Consider the following 21722-nt stretch of genomic DNA (forward strand, 5'->3'; position numbering starts at 1 on the left):
CTGTAACTTCCCACCCAAACAGCCGCACGGCAGAACGGGGCTCTTGGCATGGGGCTGAGCAGCATGGGCTCTTGGTGGCTTTCAGAAGTGGAGGCTGGTGGCTGAAGCAGGAAACCAAGCTGGGCTTTTTGGTTGGGTGCAGGGGGTCGACGCAAGGGGTTAGGGGCTCAGCACCTCATGGGCCAGGAAAGGTGTGAGGAGGACAAGGAGGGCCGTGTCCCTTGGCTGCAGTCAGGCAGGGAGTGCCTCACAGGTATGTGGGCCCACAGTGACCGAACCTTGTCATTTATACGGAGGACATGAAAAACTGAATCATTAAGTACAATCTCAAGTGTACAAATATTTCAGATTTTTTAAATTGCTGTGTGTCTCAAAGAACTGTATGTGGGGGGCCGACTCTGCCCCTGAGCCACGTCCTGGTTGGAGTGAGAAGCGTAAGCCAGAGGGCGGAGGCCCCGACACACAGGTCAGATGATGGATGGGGGTGAGCCTGGCTAGTCTGGCAGAAGCAGCCAGTCTGTGACTCGGAAGAGCAGAGATCGAGAACAGATGGAAAGGGCTTTGGAAAGGAGATTGAGGGGCTTGAGGAGCTATTAAACGTCCTCGACCTCACCAGTTAAGCAGAGTTACTACACGATCCAGCAGCTCCAATCCTAGGTGGACACCCGAGAGAAAAGAAAACGTATGTCCACACAAAAACCTGTACACGAATGTTCACAGCGGCCTTATTCATGACAGCCAAAAAGGAGAGAGCTCAAATGTCCACTAACTGATAAGTGGATAAATAAAATGTGGTGAATCCATCCACACAGCAGAATGTTATCTGGCAATAAAAAGAAATGAAGCAGGTAGCACTGAAACATAGACGTCACCCTGCGTAAAAAAGACAGCCAGTGGGAATTTGCTGTATAACAGAAGGAGTTCAACCTGGTGCTCTGTGATGACCTAGAGGGGTGGCATGGGGTGGCAGGGGGAGGGGACATATGTATACTTGTGACTGATTCATGTTGATCTGTGGCAGAAATGAACACAATATTGTAAAGCAATTGTCCTCCCATTAAAAATAATTAATAAAAAAAAGAAATGAAGCACTGACACAGGCTATACAGTGTGGATGGACCTTGAGAACATTATGCTCAGTGAGAGAAGCCAGACCCAGAAAGTCACAGACTGTACATCCTATTTACATGAAATGTCTGGAATAGACAAAGCCACAGAGATGGGGAGTAAGTTCGTGGTTTCCAGGGCTGGAAGGATGAGGGGCATAATCAGAGGGTGGCAGCTAATCAGAGTAGGGGGGAATACAGAGCTTCTTTTGATGAAAATGTTCTGCAATTGATTGTAGTGATGGATGCACAGCTCTGTGAATATACCAAAGCCCGCTGAACTCTATACTTAAGTAAGTGAATTATATGATGGGGGCTCAGCAGTAGAGAATCCACCTGCCAGCACAAGAGACCTGGGTTTGATCCCTGAGTTGGGAAGATCCCCTGAGATGGAAACGGCTACCCGCTCCAGTATTCTTGCCTGGAGAATCCCATGGACAGAGGAGCCTGGTAAACTACTGTCCATGGAGTTGCAAGGAGTCAGACACAACACAACTCAGAGGCTAGACAACAACAAATTGATATGTGAATTATCTCTCAATAAAACTCTTTTTTTATTAGAGTAGGGAGGTGGAACCCTGAGAGAGGTGCTGTGAGAAGATTAAGCCACCTACGATTTGCAAAATGAACAGAGAGGGGACAGGTGGGAATGAAATCAATGAACAGCTTTGGCTGCAACTGAAGGAAGTAACAAGGGCTACGGCAAACAGTGAAGCATAAGGACACTAAGTGGATGAGGGAAAACTGCACGATGACTGGCTGGATCCATGAAAGGCCATGCAGGATTATGGCCTGCAGTCTCTGCAACCAGGCTGCGTGGGTTCAAGGACCTGCTGTGCCTTCTTTTAGCCCTGTGACCTCGGGCAAGTGATTCCACATCACATATAAAAGAGGACTGGCCGCAGTGCCTGCTCAGTGGGGCTGCTGTGAACATCAATGAGCTAACATGTACATGGGGTGTGGAGCAATACCTGGCATGCAGAAAGCACTGATATACACTGGCTAGCATTTTTATTAGCACAGGGGCTGCAAGAGAAGGTCTGTCAGAGACAACTGACAACCCGGAGAACAGCCACTATTTGAAAATGAAGAAGTTAGAGGGCTTTCCTGGTGGCCCAGTGGTTAGGAATTCACCAGGTGACACAGGTTTGATCCCTGGTCCAGGAAGATCCCACATGCTGTGGAGCAACTAAGTCCATGTGCCACAACTACTGAGCCTGCCCTCTGCAGCCCTCGAGTCTCAACTACAGAGCCCACACCCTGAAACTCCCGAAGCCTGCTCGCTCTTAGAGCCTGTGCTCTGCAAAGGGAAGCCACTGCAGTGAGAAGCCTACACACTGCAATGAGGAAAAGCCCCTGCTCACTGCAACTAGCAACGAAGACCCACCACGGCCAAAAAAAATTAGAAAAGGCAGACAGTATTTCATGAGAACAATGCAGTGATGGTTTAAGTTCCAAATCTGCTGGGTCTGACATGGTGATATACAGTGAAAATATTAGTATCTCAGAGGCAACTAGAGATTATATATATAAGACCAGGGCTTGGAAAGGCAATGAATGCTGGAGATAGACTAAATTCCATCAAATCAAAAATGAGACAGAAACTAAGATCTGGCTTGAGGGAGTTCACGTTTTAGCTTCCCAGGTGGCTCAGTGGTAAAGAATCCGCCTGCCAATGCAGGAGACAAGGGTTCTATCCCTGAGTCAAGTGATCCCCTGGAGAAGGAAATGGCAACCCACTCCAGTATTCTTCCCTGGGAAATCCCATGGACAGAGAGGAACCTGGCAGGTTACAATCCATGGGGTCACAAAGAGTCGGACACAACTAAGCGACTGAAACAAGATGGAAACCAGCTGCCAATTCAATTCTATCACCCCATCCATGGTAGACCCAACTTCAGAGAGGCTCGAATATGTAAAAATGTGTATCTTGGAATCAATGAATTGGAGTAGATTTAGGAGCGTAAAGAGGACAGTTAAAGCTTTGAGAGCAGATGAATTTTTGATGGAGAGAACACAGCAGAGTCTTAAAGAGTCCTGTTATCTGCTTACTAGTCATTAGCTCAGCAAATCCCTAAGTGGCCCTTTTCCTATTTTTATCCACTCTCACTCCTGGAGAGGAGGCATTCATAGGTTTACTACCCGCTGTGTAAAAGAGAGCTTCCTTCATTCCTTAATTTCAAGCTTGGGGGTGGGAGGGGAAGTGAGCCTGTGTTTAGCACAGCCCATATTTGGGGACTTAGATCCTTTCCTGCGGAGCTGTCTTTCCAGTTAAAATGGAGTGATCAGGCCCATGGCTGGCACCTTATTGGGGAAAGGCAGGGTGGTAAAGCCCAGGTGGGGGCTGGTCCTCCTGACAGCATCCAACAAGGTGATTTTTTTCTGGTTACCACCAGTTATTGTGGACTGACTTTTCCTGAAAGTGACACATACGACTCCTAGTATCTCTCCTAGGTTGAAAATTGAAGGGTAAAATCCCATCGGTATGTGAACAAGGGGGACTTCCCTGGTGGTATAGTGGATAAGAATCCACCAGCCAATGCAGGGGACATGGGTCCAATCCCTGGTCGGGGAACTAAGATCCCACATGCCGAAGAACAACTAAGCCTGAGAGCCACCACTACTAAGCTTCCGTGCCCTAGAGCCTGTGCTCCGCAACAAGAGAAGCCACCGCAACAAGAAGTCCATGCACCGCAACCAAGAGCAGACCCTGCTCACCACTAGAGAAAGCCTGAGCACGGCAATAAAGACCCACCGCCACCAAAAAAACTGATTCTTAAAAATACGTGAACAAGGATAGAATAAAGCATGCATGTGCGTGCCAAGTCACTTCAGCTGGGTCTGACTCTTTGTGACCCTCTGGACTATAGCCCACCAGGCTCCTCTGTCCTTGGGATTTTCCAGGCAAGAATACTGGAGTGGGTTGCCGTGCCCCCCCTCCAAGGGATCTCCCCAACCCAGGGATCAAACCCCCTCCCTTAAATCTCCTGCATTGGCAGGTGGGTCCTTTACCACTAGCGCCACCAACCAGCTTCATGGAGGACAATTTTTCCATGGACCTGGGGTGGGGGAAGACAGTTTCAGAATGATTAAATGTACATTACATTTATTGTGCATTTTATTTCTATTATTATTACATTAGCTCCACCTCAGATCATCAGGCATTAGACCCCAGAGGGTGGGGACCTCTGGAACAAAGCACAACCAGACTGGACAACAGGGAGAAAAGACCAACTTGGCTCCAAAATTGTTCAAACACTGAACTCATCCGAGTCACAAGACTGCAGGTATGGGAGACCCATCACTCTACTCCTGGGTCATGTTTGCCTTCACAGCCTCCCGGGCAGCACCCCATGCGAGGTACCCTGAGAAGAGCAGCTGCAAACCCACCAGAAGAGCAGGAACAGGGAAGACGGGGGCCCGATGTGGACAGAGCTGCAGGAATGCCACCAGTGACGGATGCAGCTGTTGCGAATTTTCTGATAAACAGTCCAGTAAGATGTAAAAACAGCCATAAGGTCATGTTGACCCATCTGGTCTCGTCATTCCACTTCAGAAGCACACTTAAAGAAAAAACACTTCGCAGAACGCTCATAAGTGTTCTATAATTAGATAATGGTTGCGTGACTGTGTGAATATACTAAAAACTACTGAATAGCACACTTTTAAAAAGGGTAACTTTTATGGTATGTGAATACCTTAATTTTCTTAAAAGCTCGCAAAGTACTATTTAAAACAGCAAAGAGTGGAAACAACTGAGATGCCTAATAATAGAACAATTCATATTCTGTGATATAAACAGGACTGAACAGAAACACACAGAGACTGAAAGGGATACATTATGCAGGCTGTCAATACATGGAAATTTAGGTACATGTATAAGTGTGAGAGAGAGAAAATATTAGGTGAAGAATGGACATGAGAGAATTGGAGATCACTTACCGTCTTTATATAACCCAACACAAGTCACCTACAAGTCACCCGGTGCCCAGAGAGACGGACACGCTGCTGCTTCCCCTCCCAGCCCAACTGGAAGGAGAACAGCAGTCTCCATTTGTAGAGCGTTTCCATGCGCATTATCTGACCTAATCCTTAAAAACGTCCCAAGGGAGAGGCAACAGGGGTGGCCATCACTATGCAGAGGCTGCCCAACATGCAGCCTTCAGATCTTAGGCCAGAACCCCCTCCCGGTTGCCTCCCCTCAGTGGGAGATTTGGACTTTCCCAGCAAAGCAAAAACAAAATGAAAAGCTGGCTGCCATCTCTACCAATAGGTTCTGGGACTGCTAAGAATAAAAACGGGGAGAGGGCCGAGGACAGAGTGGGCCCACGGGCTGGAGGCCCAGCAGCGGCTCTGGGCTCACCTTGCGGACACCGGGTGGGGCACCGGCCCTGCTGAGCAAGCTGCCAGCATCCCCTTTCACCGTCCCCACAGACACCAGGCCAGGAGACAGGACAGCTGCCGTGTACCTGGTGATGCTGGCTGCCTCAGCGAGGCATATGGTACGGTCACTCCAACCCTCAGGGTGACCAGTGTCAGAACAGGGAGCCCCCAAAGCAGGGATAGCCACACAGTCCTTAGGAAAGCTCCCTCCTTCCTCTTGCCAAAAAATAGGAGAGCCTTCCAGCCAGAGGGGAACTGGGGTGGGAGAGAGACACCTGGGGCACCTCCCGACAGGAAGGCCAACTGCTGAGGGCTTGGACAGACTGAAGCTGAGGGCATAGTGGTTAAGAGCCTGGGTTCTGGGGTGCCACAGACCTGGGACCCCCTCCCTGCACTTCTAGGTGGGGGGACGGCAGCCTAGCCTGACAGCTGAACCTCAGTCCATGAGGACAGCCCCCCTTCCAGCAGAGCCCATCCCCATGGCCGTGATGAGGGCGGGTGGGGGTCACCTCCACACACGGGCTAGTGGCCCAGACAAGGTCACTCCCTGGATGGCCCAGAGGGCTGCCTTGGGAGACCCCCCCCAAGGGAGTGGTTGGCCAGGGCTTCTGTGACTCTCAGGATGGGACTTCCAAGAGGGGTGGCCCAGACAAGGGTGAGAGGGAGCTGGGGCTGCAGGAGGACCGCTCCCCTCCCCCCACCTCCTTTATTCCCCGCTCCTGTCTCTGCAGCAGCCTCGACTGCAGAGAACTCCTCTGGGCCAGAGGCTGCGGCAGGAGAGGAGAAAAAACCTCACAGCAGGGAGGGAGGCATGGAAAGAGGGAGCCAGGGGATGGGTTGGGGTGGGGCGGGGGGTGGAGGAGGCATCCAAACCCCCGTGCTGCTCAGAAGCCCCCACTCAGGGTCTGTCTGGGACCAGGCCTGGCCCGTAGCCCTCTCCCTTCCAGCACTTAGGCCACAGTCTAGGAGCAGGGTCCCTCTGGGACAAGGCCTGGCCCGTAGCCCCCTCCCTTCCAGCACAGTCAGGAGCAGGGTCCCTCCAGGGCTTCCTGGCACAGGAGGGAGTGAGGGGGGCAGGGGAGGGGAGAAGGCCCCCACACTCTGGCCTTCTGCTTAACGGTCAGACCCCGGGGCTGGGACTCCTGCCTGGATGCTTGCTGGCCGCACTCAGCCTCACTGCAGCACCTTGCCGGCTGAGCTCACAGGACAGCAAGACGCTGTGACCTCCGGCAGCGCGGGCAGTCTTTCCCCCTGCGGCTTCCCACCCCTAACCCCGGGGGGAGGCACAGCCATGGCCATGGTCTGCTGGGCAGACGGTTACTGGCCATGGGGGGTGACTGCAGGGTCCCCAGCTCCTGTCCTCTCTCTCCAGCCTGAGCTTGAGTCCAGCAGGGCCCTGAAGCAGATTGGGAGGGGAGAGAGAGGATCAATGCTGGGGACGCACAAGGCCCCTCCCTGGGGATGCAGACACTGCTTGTCCTTCTGGGTCCCCTAGGCCCAGGAGAGAGAGACAAGACAGAAGGAGAGGGAAGGAGAAGGAGAAACAGATAGAGGCAGAGGGAAGAGAACCCTCAGTTCTGGCTGTTCCTGAGAACCCAGGTCCACAGCTCCTGGCTGAAGGGATGAGCACAGAGGCGGGAAGCCATCCCACCCTACACCATCAGGCCTGTGTACACACCTGGCCAGGGAGATGCGGCACCCAGGACAGCTGCCGCGCAAGTGCCACCTCGGACAAGGAGAGCGGTCTGAACCAGCCCCGCCCTGGCTGTGAGCCCCACACATCTGGTGGGTCCCCGAGGCCTGCCCTGCTCTGGGCCCAGTGAAGCAGCATATACTCTGGAGCTGGCAAAAATAAGACCCACTCTTGGAACCCACATCCTGAAGGCAACCGGGCCGGTGCTTTGGTCCCACACAGCAGCCCTGAAGGCAGAGCCACGGGCCGCCCTAGCTCTAAACCTCAGCCGTCATACTAGCTGTCAAACCCAAGATTCTCCCTGCCATGGGTTTGCCACGGCTAACAGATCTGCTCAGGCCTCGGCCTACCTTTCTGTCTTCCTTTCTGCTCTCCTTTCTCTGACATTCAAAGGTACCTTTGCAAGGAAGGGTCTTTGCCCAGCTCCTGGCTTCATATAGATTCTACAAATGACATCAAATATCAAGAAGGATGGTTAAAACACTTTGGCCACCTGATGCAAAGAGATGACTCATAGGAAAAGACCCTGATGCTGGGAAAGATTGAAGGCAGGAGGAGAAGGGGATGACAGAGGATGAGATGGTTGGATGGCATCACCAACTCAATGGACATGAGTTTGAACTAACTCCGGCCGATAGTGAAGGACAGAGAAGCCTGGTGTCCTGCAGTCCACGGGGTCAAAGAGTCAGACAGGACTTAGTGACTGAACAACCACCACCAAGAAGAATGATGTGGCAGGGTGGAGGAAATACGAAGCAACACCACCAACTGGTGACTCCAGACATCACGGGGTAGGACTGGGGAAGGAGCTGCCAGAAATAGGGGAGGAGAGGAGACCCAGTGTCACATCCAGGCAGAGAGGGGCTGGCCCCCACTCACCCCCAGCCAGGTACTTGGCACCAGATCTGCAGGTCATCTGTAGGTCATCTCTCTGCGGATGAAGCCAGGGCATGGCCCAGCCCTCACTCCTGCTAGGGCAGGAGGCACACACAGGTCTCAGGTGGAAACCCACAGCCTGAGCCCCTGCTGAGGACAGGAGAAGAAATCCAGAAGGCTTGAGGAGAGCCATGAAGGCCTGCTGCAGTGGGGAGGGCACCCTTTTCTCACACAGGTTCCAGACAGAGAAGCCCAGCTCCTCTTTAGGACGGCAGGGCCCTTGGAGGCTGGCTCCTGTCTGGTACCCTAGCCCACTGTTCCTCCCACCTGGCCCTGACAGCACCACCTGCAATATTCATTCTGGAGTCTGTCCCGATATATATCCCCAGGTGAACCCATGAGACATCAAGGGACAGCAGGCAGCTGGGTCCCCATCCCTGAAACCCCCCCACACCCACCCAGAGCTTGTAGCACTAAACACACTTCAAAGGGGAAAGGGGAGAACACCGAGGGGAGGAACAGAGCAGAAAAGAGACACAGACCTCCTGGGCCCCATCCAGGCCCAAGGGATCTGGGGCCCACCTTTCTGCCCAGGCCCACACCAATGGGTGGGATGGTGGCCTAGGGTTGCAGCACGCAGTTAGGGGATGAGCTGGCTGCAATGGTGCAGAGCCCGGGGCCAGAGCCAGACTGCTTGGACAGGGACCTGGCTACACCATATCCGGCCGTGACCTTGGGCTCATCAACAAACCTCATCCGTAGGTGGAGGCTAATAATAGCGCCCTCCTCATTTGGCTACTAGGGCCTCAGGACACGGTAAGAATTAGTTTTTATCATTGGGGTAAAAGAACCAAAGCTCTGAACACATACAGCCAATGCTCACGAGATGTGATAGGAGTCACAGAAAGCCAGGGCTCAAGGGGCCGCAGCTGCTGTGGTCGACACAAGCCACACAGATGAGGGACAGGACGCAGTGAGGCCACTCGGGGGAAGAGACGGGCCTGACATGCAGGTATCCCGACTACCAGGTCAATACTGCTGATTCCTGCAGTGTTTGGTCAGCACGTCCCAGGTGCGTGCCAGGTGCCAGCGAGGAGGTGGCCTGAAGCCTCCAGTCCAGTGGGACAGACAGAAAGACGGGGGGATGAGACGAGGCCATGGAGGGACAGGAAAGGGAGGTGTGTTCGCTTGGAGTGTGCAGCAGGAGTGGACCTTGTCGGGACAGTCAGCAGGGCCTCCCCGACACTGCAACCACTGAGCTGAGAACAAATGAACGGGAAGGACCGGAGGTAAAGAGAAGAGAGGAGATGAAAGCAGAGGGGGCCGCTGCTGTGAGCAGAAGCCTGATGGTCTCCACCACACTCAGCAAGGAAGCCAGCTTACCTCCCAGGGTTTACTGCCAGCCAGTGTTTTCAGTGCCTGGGCCAAGTCTACATAACCCAACTACATGCTCCCTTAGGGCAGCTATCACCATCCGGGGCTTGCCTGCGGGCACCCTGGGGTATAGCATGGCCCAGAACTGGGCACACACAGGCTCTGAAAGGAGACCGCACACCAGCAAAATCTTCTAAGCAAGCACTGGAGGGGAAAATGGCAACCCACTCCAGTACTCTTGCCTGGAAAATCTGATGAACAGAGGAGCCTGGCCGGCTACAGTCCATGGGATCTCGAAAGAGTTGGATGCACACACGCACGCAGCACTGGCCCTGGCGTGGGGGCCAGGCAGACCCTGCAGCCCTGTGGGCCAATGCCAAACCACTGATGCAGGGCGGGGACCGTTCACGTACCTTCCGCGTCCAATGTCTCCTTCATGACGATCTCCACCCGCTCCACGTGGTGCCGGTTCCAGAGGCCATCCAGGGCCGCACGGTTCTGGTCTCGGAAAGGTAGGATCTGGGCCACTACCTGCCAGGGAAGAAGACTGCGGAGCTGTGGGTTTCTCCTGGGACCAACAGGGAATCCTGACCCCACGAAAGGGCCTGCAACCTCTATCCCGCTCAGAGGAGACACTCTCAGGAGCAACAGTCCCCAGATGCCAGGCCTTCACAGCCCAGTAAGGACTCGAGAACCTCTCAGTGACCTCCACAGGGTTAGCAGCCTTTTTTTTTCTTTGCCAAGAAAGAAAACATTTAAGATTCTCCACCTTCTATTGATGCTTCTGAACTGTGGTGCTGGAGAAGACTCTTGAGAGTCCCTCGGACTGCAAGGAGATCCAATTAGTCGATCTTAAAGGAATTCAGTCCTGAATATTCATTGGAAGGACTGATGCTGAAGCTGAAACTCCAATACTTTGGCCACCTGATGGGAAGAACTGACTCACTGGAAAAGACCCTGATGCTGGGAAAGATAGAAGGCAAGAGGAGAAGGGGATGACAGAGGATGAGATGGTTGGATGGCATCACCAACTCAACATTCATGAGTTTGAACAAACTCCAGCAGATAGTGAAGGACAGGGAAGCCTGGTGTGCTTCCCTGGGGTCAAAAAGAGCCTGGTGTGCTTCCACGGGGTCTAAAAGAGTGAGACACAACTGAGAGACTGAACTGAACTGATCTTCTGTTACCATCCATTTTTAATAAAAGAAAGGTGTTTTAACACTAAAAATGGAGCAAGAAAAGTTTCAAATTGAATACCATCCAGTATTTTTTTTTCCTAATTTTCCCCTAAACAAGTGAAAAGGACAGGCACTGGTCTAAGGGCTTATCTTTGGAACACTGCAGCTCCAAAGAGAGCTGGACACAGGGCGATGCCTCCACCCCAGATGACTCCGTGGTGCCCCCCATGTGGCCCTGGGCCCGTGGCCTGGTCAGGGCCAGAGAACACATGTGCTTGTGTGTTTTCTGCTCTGGTTTCCAGGAAGAGGTGTCCTGAGGGGCCCTGAGGGTCTGTTCAGATTGAACTGGCGAGCTGACCAGCCTCACCCAGAAGGCCAGCCCCTTGCTTCGCCACAGGGCCTGGATGAGAAGCAAGGACTCAAAGAGTCCCTATCCTGTTTTAAAATCTCGTTACCAGGCTTCTGGCTCAAAACAGAACCTGGAAAGGAAAAGGTGTTGAGAAAAGGCAGATGGGTGCGGAGTAACGTGGTTAATTCTAATTCTCAGAGCATGCCCACCCAAAAGCCGGGCCCAGACCCGAGAGTCTCAGGGCCCCCTCGGGACAGAACACGGGGCCAGGCTGGGAAACAGAAGCCACGATACACAAAAGAACAGGACGCACGGACAAGGGCCAAGCAGTCCTGCCGTTGCCACTCACCTCCCGCCCAGAGTCAAGACCACCAAGGGAGCCCAGATCTCACGATGGCTTTGGGGCCAGCTCCACAGCCAGTGGTGGCACCCTGAGGTCGGGGTCTTACCTACCCCAGCTCCCCCAACCCTGCAGGCTCCGGGCTGCGGCTTACCTGCTTGCCTAGGTAATGGTCCACCCGGTACATCTCCTCTTCCCGGAAAAAGCTCCCCAATTCTGCAGCCAGCTGTTGGGCAGAGTGGAGGTCATGGCCAAAGGGTTTCTCCAGCACGACACGCAGCCAGGCACCGGGGCCTGGTCGGCAGCTGCTGTTGATGTTGCGGGCAATGTCCACGTAGGCAAAGGGCGGCACCGAAAGGTAGAAAATTCGGCCGGTCTCCCGGAGGCCTTCGTGCTCAACCTGGGCCTCGATGTCCTTGCTCAGGGCCAGGTAATCCTCGGGCGTCTTCAACCGGCGGTACTCACTCAGCTGCTGGAACTGAGCCTTTAGTTCAGCACAGTGACCCGAGGCCATGTCCCCGGGGCAGGACAGGGACTCCAGGACCTTGGCGATGGCCTCCTGGCCCTGCTCAGTGCTCGTCAGAGCAGTCCCGTGGAAGCGAAAATGGTGGCCCTTCCCCACCTCCTCCAGGTACAGATGGAACAGGCCCTGCCACAGGTACTTTCTGGCCAGGTCCCCGGTGGCTCCCAGCAGGATGATGGAGACCTGTCCGGGGAGATCCTGGGCCTGCAAGCCGCTGAGCAGGGCCACGCACACGGCCACCATGAGCATCTTCCAGACACCTGGGCGCCTAGGAAAGACAGAGTAGCAACAAGGAAGGATCAGACATGGCCCGGTGGCTGCGATGTTGGGGGGTAACACATTCTTAGGTTATCAAACATTTCCTGCCTGGCAAGGAACAGCCACCTGTTTCGCAGGAAAATGTTTCAGTTGCACAGCTTCCCTCTCCCTCCTCACAGCCTGGCTTCTGTGCCAAGCAGCCAGTGGGCCGGGAGCCTGCCCTGTAAGCAGAGATAACGCCACTTGCTGGAGGGGGGCCGTTCTGTGCAGGAGCAGCAGCCCCCAGCGAGGCCCCACTTGGAGCCATCCACTCTACGACCAACACCAGTCTCATCCATAAGCACAGGTGGCTGGGGTCATCAGAGCAGCAGGCCATGGTCTTAGATGATGACCTGGAGCTGGGGGGACATTGTCGCCCCCTCACTTCTCCATCTGCTCTTCCCAAATCTATTGGGCTCCAAGCACAAAATGACCACTAACATTTTTTTTTTTTTTTCTGGCCACTCAGCATGCAGGATCTTCCCTGACCAGGGACAGAACCCATCCCCCTGCACTGGGAGCACAGTCTTAGCCATAGACTGACAGGGAAGTCCACAAAATGACCACTAATCATTGCTGCTGCACTGTGATCAAAAACTCGGATTCTGGAACCAACTGAGTTCGAGTCCCAGCTCAACCCTGACCTTGAACAATTATTTAACCTCTCTGTACCTCAGTTTCCTCATCAGAAATGACGGTGCTCATGGTCCCTACACCAGAGGGCTGTTAAAAGGAGAAAATGAGTGACTGCTGAAAAGGTCTTGGACAATGCCTACCACCTATTAAGCACTAGATAAGTGGTGGCTATCATTATGGGACTAGAATGGGTTAGCATACATTATAGTGTATGTTAATAGCAGCAAACACTGAATGCTGGCATGTGCCAAACACTGAGCTAACTACTTCTGTGCACAAGATTTCCCTGAATCCAGACAAGAGCCTTGCAAAGAACCAGTGGAGGGGGGACTTCCCTGGTAGTCCACTGGCTAAGACTCTGGGCTACCACTGCAGGAGGCCCAGGTTCGATTCCTAATCAGGGCACTAGATCCCATACGCTGCAACTAAGAGGTCACATGCTGCAACTAAAAATCCTGCATGCTGCAACGAAGACTGAAGATCGCAGATCGCATGTGCCACAACTGAGACCCAGTGCAGCCAAATAAATATTACAGAAAAAAAAGAACCAGTGAAGGAGTGCTATCACAGTCCCCCACTTCTAGAGATAGACAAGCTAAGGCTCAGGCAGGTGAAAGTCCTGTGGTGAGAAAGTGGAGGAAGCTGGGCAGGCATCTGGCTCCTTGGCTCCAGAGCTGATGGGCAGGAATTACACACTACGGTCTCCCTGAGGTTAGTCTAACTTCTTGGGTAGTTTTCAGTCTCATCTGAAGCAGCTGACATGCAGGAGAGGTGAGGCCCCAGACCTGTCACTGATGCACCAGAGGGTTTGATTCCCAGCTCAGACTGAGGCTGTAGGGCTGGATATGTTCAATTCTTACTCCCTGGCTCTCCCATTCTCCAAATCCCTGCCAAGGTCAGTGCTTTGAAGGAAAGACAGAAGGAACGGGCAGGAACGTGACACAGCTCTCAGACCTAGGTCAGGGGCCTGGGCCCAGCCTGGGGCGTGGGAGGACTGAAGAAGGAACGAGGATAACTGGCTTGGCACAATTATATGGCAGGTGTTCTCCCAATTAAGGGTTAAAACAGTCTTCAACAATGAGGCGCTGGTCTAGTTATACAGATGGGGAAAATGAGGTTTAAAGAGACAGAAGGAATTCTGAAAAGGCCCTGCAGACCTCCCCTCACCCCAACACCATCTGCTGTATTGAGGGACCAGATCTGCCCCCACCTCTGACATCAGACCCCTTCCCCTCACTCTGCCTTTTCCTTCTTTCCCCACCTCTCTTGAGATTCATCGCCAACATGGCCTGGGTTAGTGGCCAAACCAAGATAGGACCCAGCAACAGTGTCTGCACCAGAATCTACAGGCACCAGACTTTCCCATCATGGGAGGTATAACTGAAGGACCAAGGGACCACACGCGCGGCACCCCCAGCCTCCTCTTCCACTGTCCATCATTGGCACTCGTGCCCAAATTCGGACTACAGGGCCATTCAGCTTTCCGATCCCTATCCCTGGCCTGTCAAGCACTTCCTTCTTAACTGGCAAACCGCCCCAGTCTGGAGGGAAGGAAAAGCTGCAAGGTCAGTGCGGGAAAGAGGCAGCGAGAAATCTGAAGCCCAGGCAACAGCCTGGAGAAGGAGCAGCAGCCAGCTGGCAGCCACATCTCAGAGCTCCTGATCGGACACTGGCAGCCAGAGGTCTGGATGGGCCTGTCGTGGCAGGTGAGGGAGCTCCGAGGACCAGCACTGCTACCCCCACCCCAGGAGACGGCAGAAAACCTGAGCCAACCCCCGGGCCTCCATTTAACCCTGTTCTGACTCTGAAGTCTGCTGCAGTCTTCTCTGCCCAGCCCTCTCCGGGCTCCCAGAGTTCAGGTTAGATGCCCTTATCTCTTGCTTACGTCCCCAGCCTCCTTTAAACAAATACACATCAGAAATATCAGTTATTGCAACATGGCCGCTTACTCTGTGGTTGCTAAACAACAAGGGAACAACCCTTTCCTAAATGAGTCAGGAGGGGAGCAGTCCTGAATGTCTGCTTATTACCATGTCTTTTAACCTTAACAGCATTTCTCAAACTTCAGTGTGCTTGAGTGTGCTTATGAATCTCTTGGAGAACTCTTTCAAAAATGCAGATTCTGGGGCAGAGGATCTGGGGATGGGGCCTAAGGTGCCAAGAGCCCACCATGAGAAGCAGGGTCTGGAATGCTAAGTGGTGAAGCCGAGTCAGGGCCAGTGTCAGAAGGGAGCATCAGGTTTGATTCGGCTGCAGGGTTGTTCAAAATGCATGTGTGTGTATGTGTGTTAAGTAGCTTCCATCATGTCTGACTCTTTGCAACCCCATGGACTGTAGCCTGCCAAGCTCCTCTGTCCATGGGATTCTCCAGGCAAGAATACTGGAGTGGGTTGCCATGCCCTCCTCCAGGGGATCTTCCCTGACCCAGGAATCAGACCCGGATCTCTGGCACTGCAGGCAGATTCTCCAGGAAAGTCCCTTCAAAATGCACATTTCTGCCTCCTACTGCCTTCACCTCGGACCCCAGTGGGCCCAGGGCGGGTGCACACACAGGCATTTCAAAGCCACCTTGAATGTTGGCGATGGACCCATCCCCCTGCAAAACCTGGTTACTAATGACCTCAAGACTAATAATACCTGACATCTACCAAGCAGTCAGCGTGTGCTAGATGACGTAAATGCATGTTCTCAACCCTCCCTCCACACAGCGCTGGGAAGGAGTCCTGCAAGGATCCCATTTCACAGATGAGCAGACAGCAGGCCAAGTCCACTGTCCAGTTCCAGAGCCCAAGGCCCCAGGCGTGGTGTGAAATGGCTCCCCAAGTGGAATGGAGGAAGGTGGCCTTTGGGTCAGAGGACCTGGGCTTAAGGCCATGTCTGAGCTCTGTGTGGTCCAATCAAGTTACCTTGTCAGTCCTCACCTGTCAAACGGGCTAACACCCCCCAAACTAAATGGAGGTTTGCAAAGACTAGCTGAGATGATACCAGTGACAAAAACCCTATACAATTGCGGAATTAGGGACTTTCCTGGTGACCCAGTGGCAAAGACTCCTCGCTCTCAAAGCAGGGAGCCTGGGTTCGATCCCTGGTCAGGGAACTAGATCCCACACACCACAACTAAGACCCAGCATGTGTGTGCGTGCTCAGTCACTGCAGTCTTGTCTGGCTCTGTGTGACCCCATGGACTGTAGCTCGCCAGCTCCTCTGTCCATGGAATTCTCTAGGCAAGCATACTGGAGTAGGTTGCCATACCCTTCTCCAGAAGACCCAGTACAGCCAAATGCATATATATATATTGGTTTCCCAGGTGGCGCAGTGGTAAAGAATCCAACTGCCAATGCAAGAGACCCAAGTTTGATCCCTGGGTAGGGAACATCTCCTGGAGGAGGAAATGGCAACCCACTCCAGTATTCTTGCCTGGGAAATCTCATGGACAGAGGAACCTGGTAGGCTACAGTCCATGGGGTTACAAAGAGTCAGGCATGACTGTGCACATACACACTGCATGCATACACATACACACACAAACGCCAAGTTAATTAATGTACAGTGGCCCCTAACCCTGCCCAGCATGGCATCAGGCTGCTGCAGCTGCCAGGAAAACCTGTGCTGCCCCCTCCTCTCAGAAGCTCCAGAGCCCAGCGCTGCAGACAGTACGGGACACGCCCAGACGTCTATGTAACACCCCCCTGCTTGCCCTTACACCCTGAGAAGGGTACACAGGTATACAGATGTCCTCTCTGTTGCCCCGACAGAGGAATAAACAGGCTCCGAGAAGTCCAATTCCATCAAAGTCACGACCAGGCTCCCAGCCCCTGGAGAAGAGGTAACAGGGATCAAGGCTCCACGGCCACCTGTGACCTAAACCGCTCTCGAGCTGCAAGCCTCTCCTTCTGAAGGATTTTCTGAAAAACTTTCTCCTGCTTCCTTGCCTCCTCTGAGAGCAATGGGCTATGAAATACATCTCCTAAGATCACATACTTGAACTTGGCCAAAAAAACACGGAAGTGGCATTCCAACGGCCAGTCCTGCTATGAACTGCATCTGTGTTTAATTAATAAATAAGAAAACCATGAGTGCAATGTATGAGCCACTCCGGGACAGGAGGACAGTGTATTCAACTGTGGACTGGAACACGTGGTGATTAGTACACAGAAGTGTCTAAACACCTTGTAACCTTGAACTTGCATGTTCCTTGCTGGGAACTGCAGTTTCCCCACCTGTGGAGAGGCAGCTAGAGGAGCTTGACAGCACTTTCCTCCCAGTAAACTCTGTTTTCCAAGGAAAGGAGAGAACCTCTCTATTACATGGGAGATGGCCATCACCTTTCTGAAGGCAGTTTAGGCCAGGAAATACAGGACTGAAGTAGGAAGCACGGAACTGATAACTGAGTCACTCAGAAGTTAAAAGACCAAGCTTCCTGAAGCTCTAACTTCAGTGTGTGGAGGATGCAATCTCATTTACAATTATTATTCCAAATACTTGCCAGCAGCATGCACATTCGTGCATGCGAAGTCACTTCAGTTGTGTCCAACTCTTTTTGACCCTATGGACCAGACCCTGCCAGGCTCCTCTGCCCAAGGAATTCTCCAGGCAAGAATACTGGAGTGGGTTATCACGCCCTCCTCCAGGGGATCTTCCCAACCCAGGGATCGAACCCACATCTCTTACGTCTCCTCCTTTACGCAGGTAAGTTCTTTACCACTAGCTCCCACCTTGCTACAAAGTGAGGTGGGGCAGAGGCTTCTTCCAGGGTGTGACAGGCTCATCCAAGAGTCGGGACGGGCCAGCCCACATCCAGAGTCCAGGGCAGCACTCGCTACCCCCAGCTCCAGGGTGAGGGGTTCCTACTGGGCCTCCTGGGAGACTCACCTTTTAAGGTGCAGCTCTGCTGACATCCCCAAAGCTGCGAGCATGGACGTGGCCAGCCAGAGGGTACGGGCCAGAAGCGGGGTTCCCAAGCGAGGGAGGCAGACGTGGGGCGCACCCAGGACCAGTCTCAGCACAGCCCAGCCCTGGACAGGCACTCGGGCGGCAGAGCTGGTTCTGGGAAACCACGGGAGGAAGCAGCTCTGACCCTCTGGCCCCAGCAGGCAAGGGGCGGGAGAAAGGAGCCGGGAGGTGGACGCCAGCGGCTATTGGCACTCTGTCCCTTCCCTGGTGCCACATCCACATCTTTGACCTCTGCCTTCTATTTGCCCGGCAGGGGGAAGAGGAATTTTCTTCAAATCACAGCTCATGAGCTTGGTATTTTTTACAAGAGTGTGTGGGAGTGAAACGAAAGTTCAAAGTGCAGAGGAGTTTTTGCTGAAGTACAAAGGGATGTGCTGGTCCCTTCTACACTGGCCAGCTCCAGTAGGTTTCCCACACTCTCCTCTGTGCTCTGAGCCTTCTGCACAGACACCCCCATGTGGAGGCAAGTCAAACCTGTCATCGTCAACTGTGACCTGCATTCAACCCCTTGGGGCTAGACAGGGGACAGAACCCCAAGATCAGCTCTGAGACCATTTCCCCCCCTAAACTCATGTAATTCTTGTTACCATCACCTCGGGGGTCAATATTTGGTCCCTACAATTCAAATTGTGTGTGAGAGCCATCACATATCTGCATGAGAGATTCAATTCCTAAATTTTCAGGAATCTGTCAAGTCAGTTGTTAAACACGGCCCCTATTAGAACCAAATTACACGAATTTAGAATCAAATAAGCTATATTTAAAAACAAAGATATGAAACACTCAATACTCCCTCATTGATTTACTTCATATTACTATTATCTCTGCTCTTGACATTATTTAACCTATTTCATCTGTTGTTGTTCAGTCACAAAGTCGTGTCCAACTCTTCGCGACCCCATGGACTGCAGCACACCAGGCTCTTCCATCCTCCACTCTCTCTCGTAGTTTGCTCAAATTCATGTCCACTGAGTCAGTGATGCTATCTAACCATCTCATCCTCTGCTGACCCCTTCTCCCTTTGCCTTCAATTTTTCCCAGCATCAGGGTCTTTCCCAAAGAGTCAGCTCTTCGCATCAGGTGGCCAAAGTATTGGAGCTTCAGCATCAGTCCTTCCAATGAATATTCAGGGTTTGTTTCCTTTAGGATTGACTGGTATCTATAAGGTGAAGATATTCTGTAATGGTGTGCTTGAAACTGGCCAGTGTGGGAACATTTATTTATGCAGCAGATGTTGGCAAATGCTATCAAGCTGGCTCCTGGCCACCAACTGCCATCCCTTCCAGAGGCTGTTAAACATTTACCAATACACAACTGCCTGTACACCAAGCTGCTATTTCCAGTCTGGACTTTCTCCCCCTAAACTCCCGTCTCACACAGTCAACTGTGACTGTGACATCAACAGCTGGATGTCTACAAGATGTACCACATTAAAAAAAAAAACTGACTTATCTCCCAAATGCTCCAAACGCAGGTCGCCCATTCTCAGTAAATGGCAACTCCCCCCTTCCAGGGGCTCAGGCCAGAGATCTTGGGGCATTCGATCTGACAGCAAGTCCTATGGTTTCTATCACCAACATTTACCTAGAATACAACTACTCACCATTCTCACCACCTTCCATCTCTCCAGTCTGGTCCTAGCCACCATCACCTTTGTGTGGAACCACCTCCCTGGCCTCTCATTTCTATCTCTGCCTGAACCCAGGAGTTGGAGTGCTCTGTTCACAGCATCAGTCAGATCCTGTCCTTCTGTTCGGTGGCCGGCAGGGTCTACACACTCTGGCCTTCCATCTCTTACCTCTTTGATCTTTTCTCCTACACTCTGTCCCTCTCTGGGCTCCAGCCACACATCCTCCTGCCCCAGGGCCCTTGTACTTGCTGTTCTCGCTGCCTGACCTACTTTTCCCTGCAGATGTCGACGTGGCTCATTCCCTCCCTAATTTCAATTCTTTGCTGAAATGTCACCTCAGTGAGGCTTTCTCAGCTGACTCTGTGTAAAACTGTAAACCTCCAACCCTCATCTCATCCTCTGCTTTATGTCTCCCCATAGTACATACCTACATATGATAAGCAGATTTACTTTATCATCTATCACCCCTCCACTCAAGAATCTATAAGTAAGTGCCTATGAGGACATGGGTTTTTCTGTTTTGCTCACTGCCTATCTCCTATCCAAAACAAGGCCTGGGGCTTCCCTAGTGGGACAGTGGATAGGAATCTGCCTGCTAAAGCAGGGGACACAGGGTTCAATCTCTGATCTGGGAAGATTCCACATGCCCGCAGGGCAACTAAGCCTGTGCTCCACAACTCCTGGGCCCTCTCTCTCTAGAGCTCGTGCTCAGCAAGAAGAGAAGGCGCTCGCCCAGCAATGAAGACACAGCACAGCCAAAATCAATCAGTTAATTAATATTTTTAAAAAGCGGGGCCTGGCTTTGCAGAAGGTATGCAATAAACATTTGCTGAATGAACAAATAAACCCCATTCTCCCAAGACCACTGTCGACTCTGTATGGGCGGCCCCGTGTGGATGATGACTCTCTAATGGCCACTTCAAGCACTGCGACACAGCACACATTAGCGGCAGCTCACTATCTGAAATGATACTATGAATAATAAAAGAGATATTTATAGAGCATTTAACTAAATGCAAAACACTGGGCTAAGAGCTTCACACGTGTCACACCATTTAGTTCTTGCCACAGCTGATGAGGCAGGTGGCTTCCCTGGCGGCACAGTGGTAAAGAATCCACCTCCCAATGCAGGAGACACAGGCGATGCGGGGTTGATTCCTAGGTTGGGAAGATTCCCTGGAGAAGGAAATAGCAACCCACTCCAGCACTCTTGCCTGGCAAATTCCATAGACAGAGGAGCCTGATGGACTATAGTCCACAAACGAGGTCGCCGAGAGCTGGACGTGACTGAGCACAGCGCAGCATGAAGTGGGTACTGTCATTATACCAGTTTCTAGAGTGAGAAGAGAGGAAACTCAGGGGCAGAGAGAGAGAACAGCTCATCGAGGGCCAGGCGGCTTACAGGCGACAGCACTTGAATACAGGCAGTCTGCTTCGGCACCTTCCCACCTACCTCTAAAATGTGTGACATGCAGTAGGAAACAGCAACCCACTCCAGTTGTCTTGCCTGGAAAATTCTATGGACAGAGAGGCCTGGCAGGCTACAGTCTATGGAGTCACAAAGAGTCAGACACGACTGAACACAAACAAGGGCCCACCCTAAATCCAGGGTGATCTCATCTAAACATCCACAATTACATGTGCAAAGATCACTTTTCCAAATCAAATCACCTTTGCAGGTTCTGGGGTTATAAACTGGGCACACTTTTGGGGGCCACTATTAAACCTACTGTAATGTGGTAAGAAAAAAAAATGTGTGACTACAACCCCAAATGACAAACTTAAAACACTGTTTTAGAGGAACTTCCATGGTGGAGTGGCTAAGACTCCACAGTAGCAATGCAGGGGGCCCAGGTTCCACCCCTGGAAGGAAAACTAGATCCCACACGCTGCAACTAAGAGTTCGGAGGCTGTGATGAAGACTGAAGATCCAGAGAGCTACAACGAAGACCCAGTGTAGTCAAATAAATATATAAATGCACATTTTCCAAAAAGACTGAAAAAACAAAACAATAACAACACTGTTTTAGTGGACACAGATTCTGCTCCCTTCCAAGATCGGAATTACAGTGGTCTAAACGCTCCCATAAGTGACTCAAGCTGGTCAGCAGCTCTGCTTCCTGAGGTCAGGTTGCCCTGACAATGAACTGCTGTGAACGGCCATGGCCTCTGATGTCCACTCTAACAGTGATTCACTCACCTTATTTCTGACATCATGAGGACACTGTATTTAAGGCTGAGTTGCTTTGTTAAAACCTGAAAGGCCCTTACTGGGGGAGGGGGGAGACACTAGTTTCTGGGATCTTAGCTATTTAGTAACTGTGTGACCTTATATAAGTTATTTAACCTCTTCCAACCTCAACTACAGATTATACTTAGGCCAA

At 52.2% G+C, this 21722-nt stretch overlaps 1 protein-coding gene across 2 annotated transcripts in view; it reads right to left on the bottom strand.

The window, feature by feature from the left end:
* Positions 1–21722, bottom strand: part of H6PD (hexose-6-phosphate dehydrogenase/glucose 1-dehydrogenase) — a 40031-nt gene that overhangs the window by 13589 nt on the left and 4720 nt on the right. The window contains exons 1-3 of one of the 2 annotated variants that reach the window (XM_018060387.1): positions 17628–17840; positions 11454–12090; positions 9846–9963 (exon numbers count right to left, since the gene is read on the bottom strand). In XM_018060387.1, coding sequence (XP_017915876.1) covers positions 9846–9963; positions 11454–12090; positions 17628–17671 — 799 coding nt within the window. In that variant the 5' untranslated portion in view covers positions 17672–17840. Of the gene's footprint in view, positions 1–9845; positions 9964–11453; positions 12091–17627; positions 17841–21722 lie in introns of those variants that run through there. The other variant, XM_018060388.1, reaches the window with a different exon arrangement.

The sequence above is a fragment of the Capra hircus genome, chromosome 16, assembly GCF_001704415.2.
Source record: "Capra hircus breed San Clemente chromosome 16, ASM170441v1, whole genome shotgun sequence".
NCBI classification, from domain to species: domain Eukaryota; kingdom Metazoa; phylum Chordata; class Mammalia; order Artiodactyla; family Bovidae; genus Capra; species Capra hircus.